Source organism: Equus przewalskii, chromosome 14, assembly GCF_037783145.1.
Source record: "Equus przewalskii isolate Varuska chromosome 14, EquPr2, whole genome shotgun sequence".
NCBI classification, from domain to species: Eukaryota; Metazoa; Chordata; class Mammalia; order Perissodactyla; family Equidae; genus Equus; species Equus przewalskii.
Genome location: NC_091844.1, coordinates 55,427,792 through 55,439,528, shown reverse-complemented (window position 1 = coordinate 55,439,528; position 11,737 = coordinate 55,427,792). Strand labels below are relative to the sequence as shown.

At 39.3% G+C, this 11,737-nt stretch overlaps 1 protein-coding gene across 2 annotated transcripts in view; it reads right to left on the bottom strand.

Annotated features, from left to right (window-relative positions):
- Positions 1-4,762: 4,762 nt before the first annotated feature.
- The window catches only part of KCNG3 (potassium voltage-gated channel modifier subfamily G member 3), a 42,221-nt gene continuing 35,246 nt past the window's right edge, over positions 4,763-11,737 (bottom strand). For both annotated transcript variants that reach the window (XM_008530214.2, XM_008530215.2), the window contains exon 2: positions 4,763-6,728. In XM_008530214.2, the coding sequence (XP_008528436.2) occupies positions 6,083-6,728 (646 nt within the window). In that variant the 3' untranslated portion in view covers positions 4,763-6,082. The remainder of the gene's footprint in view (positions 6,729-11,737) is intronic.

The following is an 11,737-nucleotide window of genomic DNA, read 5'->3' as shown; positions in this document are numbered from 1 at the left end:
TACTCCTTAGAAAACTTGTGGGAACTAGGAAACCACACCTTTTTATTAGTTGATAAAAATCCTCAAGATTATGTCAAATGTTATCATAATTCCTCTTATCTGATTTCACACATAGCAGCTTTTCAATAAGTTGATCGGATTCTGATCCCCATGCAGGTATGCCCTTCTCATTCTTATATACAGGAAAAATAGAATCTAAAAAACATACTCTAGGGGAGGATAATGCAACAGAAGGATGACTCTCAGGTTAAAAGGATTCCCTGAGTTCCTGAACACATTCATTATTGTGTATATGAAATACGATGAAATTTACTAACCTTTTTTGTTTCATAAAAATGTCTGGAAACCAACTTATCACAAAAAGTGGATGCACCTAATTATCTCTTGAAAGATACAGTGTTCCTATCTCTGCCTTGGACTGTAGCACAGAAAGACGTACAAATAAAGAATGTGTTTAAGAAAAAGGCACAAACATACATAAGCTCTATTTCTATCTGATATTCCAAAACTGAGTTGACTGGACGAGCAAACAAAAGGTGATTTCGCTTAAATTATTAAAAGTTAAATCTTATCAAGAAAGGGACCATGGCCCATTATTCTAATTTTGAATTATAATACTTATATGATTTGCATTATTTATATTTTAAAAAACCTTCCAAATGGTAAAAATTAATGCATAAAAATACAGATAAGAAGCTAGGCAGTTTATCTCAAAGCAAAAAAATCTAAACTTTCCACTTCTGTCCTACAAAAAAAAAAAACAGCCTTTCACATGGACCTGAAAGTTAAGCCTTATATCAATTTTGCAATTTTGCATTTTACTTTCAACTGTCCCATATGAAAGAGTGGCTATGGTTAAAAAAATAAGATTGTGTGTATATATATAGCTATGGCCACACACACACACACATGCAAAGACACTTTTCTTAGATCAGAATTCAGGATTTATTACTCAGATACTGTTCTCCACTAAGGAACTGAAATTCTCCTGCCCTCTGTATTGCAGAGAAGAAAAACATAGATTCCATCAGGGCTGCAAGATGAAGTTGGTTACAGTGAAAAAGCAATTATGTAAGTTGAACAAATTGTTGTATATCAATACAGCAAAAACACCTGTCATTACTTATGCTTCGTTTCTTTAAAAAAAAAAAAACACTTTATAACAGTACATGCCAAAAATGGCCTCTACTATGTCATGGGCAGAATTATAGAATTATTTCAAAACAATTGAAATAATTGAGGTCTAGGGGGAAACACCTTCCTAATATAAAATTATGGGAAATTTTAGTTTTAATACAATGTTGCATAAGTAAAGTAAGAGCACTACTTCAGATTTAAATGACATAGCAGTACTTAGTCTTGGTAGGCAAAATCAAAATATTTATTTCCTCTGGCTTTCATCCACTAAATGTCATTTAAGTTGTCCTACACTTTACATAGTATTTATATTTTTAAATATATGTCAAAGGATTCTCACCAGAGATACTTAAAATTAATTTGTTTAAATTATAACATAAATAGAGATTATCAAGTTCAGTTCCCTAAACAAATAAATTGACAACTGAGCTTATGCTAACAGTCGAAAGTTTAAGTGCTTATTCAGAATGTATGGGAGAATTGGAAAAATATGAAAGTTTAGGCATAAGTGGGGAATTGCTGAAAGAAAAAAATTAAGAGAATGAGACAACACGATCAGCTTTCAGATGACATTTCACAAGTCTAGGGAAGGCTCTGCAGCACGGGGCAGTAAATCATTAGTTTACTTTTCGTGGCAGAAGTGATATGCTCAGTCCTCTGAGTGCAGATGGGTCTGGAAAGGCAGGAAGCAAAACACCATACGAAAACACGCTGAACAAACAGAGAAGTGTGTCCAACCTTCCTTGACCAAAATGGAACTTTTCCAGAGCATTCCATTAAAGCTTCAACTCTTGTTTCTTTCTGTTCAGCTATGACATTTCTCAACCTGGCTCTTCTAAATAATGCAACGGTAACTATGAAATCACTGTGCTTATTTGTATATACGTGAATGAGTGCACACTGTCAGGTTTTGCAATTAAAACACTACTGAAAATCTGAGCTCCCTATACACTGGTCCCAACCCCTCCTTCCTGACATCTAAGCTGTCTAAAAGCAACATTTGTGGGGGCTGGCCTGGTGGCGCAGCAGTTAAGTGCGCACATTCCACTTCGGCAGCCCGGGGTTCACTGGTTCAGATCTGGGGTGCAGACATGGCACTGCTTGGCAAAAGCCATGCTGTGGCAGGCATCCACGTATAAAGTAGAGGAAGATGGGCATGGATGTTAGCTCAGGGCCAATCTTCCTCTGCCAAAAGAGGAGGATTGGCAGCAGTTAGCTCAGAGCTAATCTTCCTCAAAAAAAATGATAAAGCAACATTTGCTTTTTCTTTCATTTATAAAAAGGGGCTGAAAAAGAAACCATTTTTAAAAGAAATCCTTCAGGCCTTCTGATGATACAAAATAACAAAGAAGTATGTCCAAAAGTACCGAACCAAAAGTCTGGAAACCAAGTTTCTGAAGTCTGATGGGACACTAGTGTGACTAACTGTCCCAGTTCGCCCAAGACTAAGGGATTTCCTAGGATGGGGGACTGTCAGGGCTAAAACCAAGAAAGATCCAGGCAAATCAGGACAAGTTGGGCTCCCTATGGGTGACAATGGCTAAATCACAACCCATTAGGAGGGCAGTTCCCCAGGTGCTAACATTTGGATGGGATAAAGAACACAGGAAGGGGGTAAGGTAGACCAGAAGGTCTCGAGGGCCCTTCAATTCTAATTTCCTATGACCCTGTGAAATATTTATGCCACACTTGGACTGTATATTGCATACCACAAGTGAATGTACATTTATGTAGAGTTAGAGGGCTCTGGAAATACTCTGTGAAGCTAGGCGCTAAGTTTGGAGTTATATAAGCCTAATAGTAAAACAGAGCTAGGAGTTTCCAGTTTTTTATTTTTCATTTCTATGGAAAAAAGAAAAAATAAGCTGCTTCTAGAAAATATCAAGCCAACAAACAAGAAACTGCAAAACCCAAGAGCAAGGCAAATGTAATTGTTTCCACTAGCAATCCACAGAAACAATAGAGTCATAAAAGAAAAAGATAAATCAGACCTTGAATTCTTAGAGTATGTTCACTTTCAAATATAGTCCCTAATTTTGGATTTTAAAGCCCGAAAAATCTCCATTTTAGAGGATACAAAGCAAGTTATATAGAAGATCAGGTCACATAAGCTCAGTTGTGGTAAAATCAGAACAAATATTTGGGCTTCCTCTTTTCTAGTTGGGCATTCTAACTTAGGATAATATCTGCCTTACTGATACTAATAAAGATCCTAATGAAAGCATTTCTGCCATGAAGACTGAGTTATGAGAAATGCCTAAAAGCACACCTAAGAAAGTCCTACTAAACAATTTTTTGAAGGCAGTAACATTCAGGGAAAGTTTTAAGAAAGTGCCTCTGTACCTAAAAAATTACAACTTCCATGATATGTTTTTTTCACTCACGAATGAACTACTCTATCATACCCCATCATCTTTCTTACTAAATGAGTGGCTGAACTGTTATTAGAATTTATCAAACATGCTCCTTTATAAGACTTGGTCCTGTGCAAAGTCTGACATCCATCAGCAAGAGATTTCTTACTTGTTACTTAAGGGCAATCTCAAAGTCTGTGTGCGTACTCAAACATGAGGCTATACATGTACACATATGGGTGTATGCTTCTCCTTGCCTCCTCACATAGAAGTTTCTCCCCTGAAATCAGTCAATCAGGCACAATAATTTGTGCCCAAATCTGTCATAAAGGCTATGGGGATATGAAGGTGTGTGCAAAAAACAGGGTCCCAGCCCTCAAGATAGTTATAACTGGGGAAATAAGATATATTCCTATGAAGAGTTCCCAGTGCCAGCAAAATGGATGGCTATCATATTTTTATTAGTAATATGGGGATGCTGTCATCTGCATATTATTTGCATAAATCAGAAAGCCTTAATCCAAATAGGTAAGAAAAAAATAAATCCATACTATTTATTTCAAACATATTAAAATACAATAAATATACAAGTAACAGAATTTATTCTGAGTATGTAATAAGTAGCACATCAGTGTGCAGCAGTAGGGAAGATGGAGTGAGACTCTTAATGGCCAAAATATCACACAGACTCAGAAAAGAAAATTAGGGAAAAGGAACAGTTCTGCTATTATTACCTCAACAATGGAAAGGGCAAAGAAGTGTGGCTTCTCAAGGTTATTCTCAAAACCCAGAGGTGTGTTAAGAATAAGCTGCTGGGGGGCTGGCCCCGTGGCCGAGTGGTTAAGTCCGTGCGCTCCGCTGCAGGGGGCCCAGTGTTTTGTTGGTTCGAATCCTGGGCACGGACATGGCACTGCTCATCAAACCATGCTGAGGCAGCGTCCCACATGCTACAACTAGAAGGACCCACAACGAAGAATATACAACTATGTACTGGGGGACTTTGGGGAGAAAAAAGAAAAAATAAAATCTTAAAAAGAAAAAAAAAAAAGAATAAGCAGCTGGGCTAGTTTCTAGAGACCCAGGTTTTAGCCCCAACTCCTTCGCAATCGTATCCTCTCTCACCCTGGTTTTCTACCTGCACTAGCTGAGGTGTGAACTAGAGGATGGCTGACATTCCTTTAGGGAACACTTCTGCTAACCCTTTCTTTCATAAATATATCCTGGCCCCATCCCTTCTCCACCCCCACTAAATTACAGTGGACAACATTAAATTATTCATGAATCAATGATTTTAATTTTTTGTTTATACACTGACTTCTTTATGGCAACTGGTTAACAACAAAGCAAAATCCTAACTCATAATGCTAAAATTCAGCACTAAAGAGTCATCAGTTTTACATTGTCTAGTCCTAATAATCTACCAGATTAATGTGGCATATTATTCAATATTGTTACAAGAAGTTTTGGTGTCACTATAATTCACAATGCTGAAGATCAGATCAAATAATTATGTGTTCATTGCCTCAAGCTGGCTTAAAATTGGCTTAGCTACATAGCAACTAAGAGTAAGGAAATATTTAATTTCTCTATTTATGACAATCCAGTAGCAACATCTAAGTATGACTTTGGTATAAAAAACCTATATAAATATCCTTTCATCTGGTAAGGCTTATTAAACGGATAGTGTTTGGGGGAAAAATTCACGAGCAGAAGAAGATAAATATGGGTCATAATGTCAAACTATTTCTACTATCATTTTTACATTGGAAATACTCTTGTTTGGACATCTGAATGTGAGGACAATTATCACCTAGTAAAGGCAATGAATAAAAAAATAAACTCCAATGAAATGCTAACAATACAAGTTCTCCTCATTCTGAAATACTCTTTTGAGTCATTTCAGTAAAGAGAGAAAAGAAATCCAAAATAGAAAAGAGAGAACATATACAAGCTTCCATGAAGCTGTATGATAAGGTGAATAACAGGAAAAAGAATATGTCAGAGAACTGAGAAATATGCTGGAAAAGTTTTTCAAATACTATTCTTGCTTGTATCTAGCTCCATTATACAGTTTAAAATTTGGCCAAATTTTGTAAGTATTTGTCAAACAGTTCCTGCATGTGACATATGTTTCCCGGATACTTCTGACATTGATATGAGAGATTATAAAACATTTAGAAATGAAAATGTTACTCTCCAGCAAAAAACAACACTGTAACTTCCAAGTTTCTTCTGAATTCATAAGACGGAAAAACATTTGGAAAATAGTAGCTTCCAGTCTTAAAATGTTCAAATAATATACTTCAAAACAAACACAAAAAGTGTAATTGTTCAAGGCATGGAGGAGACAAATCTAAATAAAGTAAGATCTTAAAATTTACTCTAGGAGTCATTACTTTTCCTTTGCAGTTTCAATCCTATTTACTCCATAATAAGTAAACTGTTTTATCCCTTCGGCTGGGAAGGATAATTCTTACCCTACCAAGATGATAACAGTACCACTGCAGTGCTCACCCAGCAAGAAATGCGTGAATATGAAGTAGCGTCACCTCTTTCTATCAAAGTTTATACAAGAATTGATTGGCAGTGCATTAATTTAGGAACTCAGCGGAGAGGCTCCTGCTATATCTAGCTGATCTAAACTTGAGCTCATGATAACACTGCACGAAGCTATGGTAGATGAAAGTGATTGGTAATGCCAATAGAACAATTCCACTGACAACACAAACTCCTCCAAGAATTCTTCCAGGCACTGTGATAGGATACATATCTCCATAGCCAACTGTAGTCATAGAGATAATCACCCACCAGCAGGCAGCAGGGATGCTGGCGAAGTCCTTGTTGGATGTTTCCAGGTCCAACCCATGTTCAAGAAGCTGAGAAAGTGCACTAAAGATTGCCATGGCAACACAAATGAAGACAAGTAACATAACCATCTCTCGGTAACATCGTTTGAGAGTCAAACCAAGTGTCTGAAGACCAATGAAGTGACGGGCAAGCTTAATCACCCAAAAAATCCTCATCATTCTAAGCACCCTCAAGGTGACTCCAGCCCTCTGGAGTTGAGAGTTCTCGCCTGTAAATACCGTCATTAACACGGAGATGTAATATGGCGTGATTGCCAGTAAATCAATGATGTTCAGGGGTCTCTTGACAAACTCACACTTGTTTTTGGAGACGATGAACCTCACGATGCACTCTGCAGTGAACCAACCTATGCAGATAGCTTCAATTATCCTGTCAAGAGAACAAAGGGAGAATTGATCATTTTATTTTTAAGCATTTTAATAGCTCTTAGATTTCTTCAGATAGTACTACACTGACATACTAATTCAGTTACTTTTTCCAAAAAAACAGAAAGAACAGACATTACCAACATCATCAGACTCACCAGGACACAACAGAACAACAAATATTACAGTTCAAATGAAAATTGAACTTGACAAGAGTTCTTAATTATATACTGCATGTAACACCATTAAAATTTATTTTTGCTTGTCAACAATAGTTAAAAAAAACCTATCACTTATTTGGTGGTTTGAAATCAACTTATACTCAGGTAGCCACAATATGATATGTTACCTACTCTGTGAGGACGGTGGTTCCCAACTGTGATGTCAGGTATGAGGTGGGTCAGAAGGACTTTGTTCCTACAGACAGTAGACATACTCAAGTTTTCGATGACTTATTTCTTAGCAAATAAGAGCGAAATCAAGATCATTTCCTAAAATGTTACTTGGCCTTCTTTTCCTATGGGGCTTATGTGAGAGATGTTGGAGCTGAGCCAGCTTTTTGGGCTCTGCAGGAAGGCCAATGCAATGCCCTCATCAGAAGAGCACGAGGTCATGACCATGCTCATCACGAGTGTCACAGCGGAAAAAAGGCTGAGGACTCCAGCACTGGAGCAACAATCACTAGAATTTTCCCAAAGACCCAACCAGTTTGTTTGTTTTCCACAGCTATTTTTACGCAACATATATTTTTAAAATATAAGGCCACATTTTACCTAGAGCAGTATTTACCAACCTTGCCACATCACTGCACACATTAAAAATAATATTTGCATAGCATACTGGCGTCAGGGGTGGTATTCTGGAAGCGGAAGCCACCAGCCTGGGGGTTCTGATCGCCCTGGCCCTTGCCCGTCGAACCCAAGGCTGAGGAAATTAAATCTCGGCACACCAGTTAGGAATCCTTGATCCAGAGTGACAGGAAATTCTGAGGTAATTTTTAATTACGTTACATTTTTAAATTCAAATTAAAAGTTGTCATTATTACACCATCATTCATTTTCACCCACATAATTCTTTCCCCCCACTGACCTAGACCCAAACATCAGAAGAACCAGAGGGAGAGAAGAAATTGGAAGAGTTGGGATGATGAGGCCCATGGGGTAACATTTTGAAAAGAATTACTCAAAGTGTATTCCACAGAAGACAAGCTGCCCCGGATGTTACCCAGGGAAATGAATAAATAAAATTAACCACGTTCTCCTACTGTAGGGTTTACAGATCTATAAAGATCAATTTTATTTATTTTTTGAGTACGTAGAACATTCACATGGTTCAATTTTAAAAAGCGTAAAAAGAAAATCCTCACTCTCACCCCATTAAATGCCCCAGTGACCCATTTTCCCAGTCTTCGCTGCAGTCACCAATTCCTCAGGGCACTGACTACCCAGAAACTGGGAACCTAAGTATATTAGTTTCCCGTGGCTGCTACCAAAAATTACCACAAATTCCATGGCTTAAAACAAGGGGAGTTTATTTCCTCACGGTTCCAGAGGCCAGAAGTGCAAACTCAGTATCACTGGACCAAAATCAAGCGTTAGGAGGGCCACGCTCCCTTCAGAGGCTCCAGGGCAGAATCCACTCCATGCCTCTTCCAGCTTCTGGTGGCTGTCAGCATTCCTTGGCTTGTAGCCGTAGGACTCCAATCTCTGCCTCCAAGGTCCCACTGCCTCCTCCTCTTCTGTCACTGTGTCAAATCTCCCTCTGCTTCCTTCTTAGGAGGATACATGAGATAGCATTTAGGGCCACTGGGATAAACCAGGATAATCCCCCATCTCAAGATCCTTAATTTAATCACATCTGCAAAACCCCTTTGGCCAAGGTAACATCCACTGGTTCCAGGGATCCTCTGAGGGGGAAGAGGGAGGTTTTCTAGCCAACGACACAAAGATGGAGTCACAGCTGCCCCCACTCTTTCTCTACTGTGTTGCCTGCTGCTCCGCTCAGGGACCCCATCACACTGTGGCTGGCAGCAGCTTCCCCGTCCCCACCAGGCGATCAGTAAAAGCTGCCGCCATGATGGCCTCCACACACCTGGAGGCTTAGAAAAAGGGGAGAGTAATGGAACTTGGTAGATCCAGAGAAGAGAAAGTTGCATTCTTTTCAATATCCAGTTTTAACAATACCACGTACCACTTCTCCCTGGTAACGCTCACCAAATACTCCATATGTTCCCCCGAATTTCCAGCCCCCTTGCAGTTAGGCAGGGTCAGACCAGTTCTGACTGATGAGCTATGAGCAAAATGACTCTATCACTTTCGGGCAGAAGCACAGAAGAAGGAGTGCTAATTCTCTTCCCTGCCACGGCAACCCGGAAGGCCTGTGTCCTGAATAGCTATAAAAGGATGGGCCCCTGTCAGCCCAAGACCCTGAGTGTCTGTGCAGAGAAGAACAGACATTCCTCACCCTGACTCTGATTGGACATGATAGGTGAGCAATAAATACATCTTTGTTGTGTTAAGCCACTGAGATTTCTAAATTGGCTGCTGTCCTAGGTAATCAACTGGTAAATACAGTAGACGGTAAGATGTGCATTCAAAGGCATTGCAGGAGCACACAGTAGTAACAGTAATAGTTTTCTTAGATTGGCTATGTTAAAATGTACCAGTTCTCCAGCAAAAGCACTACGTCTCTTCTCTAGCCAGACACGAGCGAGAGCAGGGGACCTCGTGCCAGAAGGCCCGCTGCTGCCCCTACTCTGAAGGACGACCTCACCGATCAGGCAGCAGAGTTGCATTGATCTTCTAAGGGCTCTCCCAGCAGTAAAATCCTAAGAGTCTATTAAATTAAGAAGCGTACAAATTTTAATTGTGCCAAAAATACCAGAACATTTTCTGTCTAATTATTTCCACCAGCAGCCAACATTGTTCAGATTAAAAAGAAGGAAATCCAAATGGTGTGGAACAATCCCTCAGTCAAGTAATCTTAAAGAGGAGACTCCTCTGTAATGAGGCCCTCCGGGCCCTTCCTGCCCACCCCCCAAGAAGATGCAATTTATCCAAAATTCCACGCTAAGGGGATGAATCACTGAGAAACCCCTGGCATCCCTCTTTCACCAAGGGTTATGCCAAGGCAGTCTCCAACAACAAACACCACTCAGCCTGCCAAAACTCCCCGTGTTTCCAAATGGCACTCTTGCCAATGCCATCACCACCAACTGCTGAAAAACTGAGCACTGTTTTACTGAGTGCTACAGCCAACAACTGGGTACTCCTGAAGGTTACTTCTATAAAAAACAAATAGGAAAAAAGAACTAAAGAAGATACTGAGAGACATCATATTCCTTAAGCCCATTCTGATTTCTTTTGAGGCTCAAACCTATACCCAAGTTCACGAAGTTGTGGAGGATAAAAATATTTACCACTTATCGAGGCCTTTCAGTTGGGCACTCTGCGAAGCACTTTACAGACATCACCTCATGTGATCCTTTTCAAACTCTCTATGAAGTGTGTATTTCCCCTAATATCTCCATTTTACAGAGGACCACTGAGGATGAAAAGTTAAATGTCTTTTCCAAGGTCACACAACTAAGAAATTGCAGTGGCATCATGTAATAAAAACCAGATCTATTGGGCTTTGAGCTCTAAGGAACATTTGAAAATGCTAATGATTTTTATGATAATGTTCACTGTTACCACTGAATGATATATGTCAATCTCTCAGTCTCCACGGTTTACGTGTTACAGCAGCATTTTTCAAACTGTCAGTTCTTAACCCATTAATGGATCAAAACTGACATCTTTCCAGAAATTGAACAGAAAATGTCAGAATGCATTAAACCATAGTTTCATGAAACTTTTGTCTCAGTTACATATAACTGTACACTAAGTTATGACGCAAAGCATAGTATTCCTTTCTGTAGGTACTGGGGGACCTTAACAATCGCTGATCATCAGTCATTCAAATTACTCTGACTAACCCCTCAGGATAGAAAGCACATCTGGGAATGACTCAGAGGTTTACAAACAGGCTCCAAAGGGGAGCAAATGCTTTCAGTTCTAACCAGTTCTACCCTCATGGCCTCCCGCCCCCCCTCAAAAGACCAGGGCAGGACAGGGGTCCCTAACTACGCTGTGTGAGGCAAAGAGCAGCCTCTCTCTGGTGCTATCTTCTCATCTTTTTCTGTCAATGTTTTATTATAAAAAATGTCAAAAGTGGAGCAAAACTCATTAATATTTTAAACATACTAGGTCATCACCTATTCACTCCCCTATCCGTCTATTAATCTATCCTTTTTTTCTTTGGATGCATTTTAAAGTAAATTGCAGACATCAGTGCACTTCCCTCTAAAAACTTAAGAATGCATATCATTAACTAGAGCTCAATATTTGTTTCATTTTTTTCTTTGGATGTAAACTTTACATGCAATGAAATGTACAAACCCTCAGCATACATTCATTGAGTTTTGACAAATGCGTAACCTCTATAACCCAAACTCTATCAAGATATGGAGCATTCACATCACCCCAGAGAGCTCCCTGCCTTATCCATCTTTGTATCTCTTGCCCTCACTTCTGAAACCCATCAGACACTTAGCAAGTGCTCGTAGATGTTTCTCCAGCACAAGGTAAGTGACTTTGATAGAACTCAAAGGCCTGGGATGGCCGCTGCAGAAGCCACAAGAAGCCTCTTGTTTCTTCTGGGAACTTTAAGATAAAGGAAGCCTGACTCAAAAATGATGCTGAGTTCAGCTGGACCCTTATCTTACACTACATACAAGAATTAACTCAAAATAGATTAAATATCTAAATGTAAGACCTAAAACTATAAAACTCCTAGAAGAAAACATAAGGGAAAAGCTTCCTGACACCAGACTTGGCAAAGACTTCTTGGCTATAACACCAAAAACACAGACTCCAAAAGGAAAAATAGACAAATGGGACTACATCAAACTTAAAAAAATTTGTGTATCAAAGAACACAATCAACAGAGTGAAAAGGCAACGTACAGAACAGG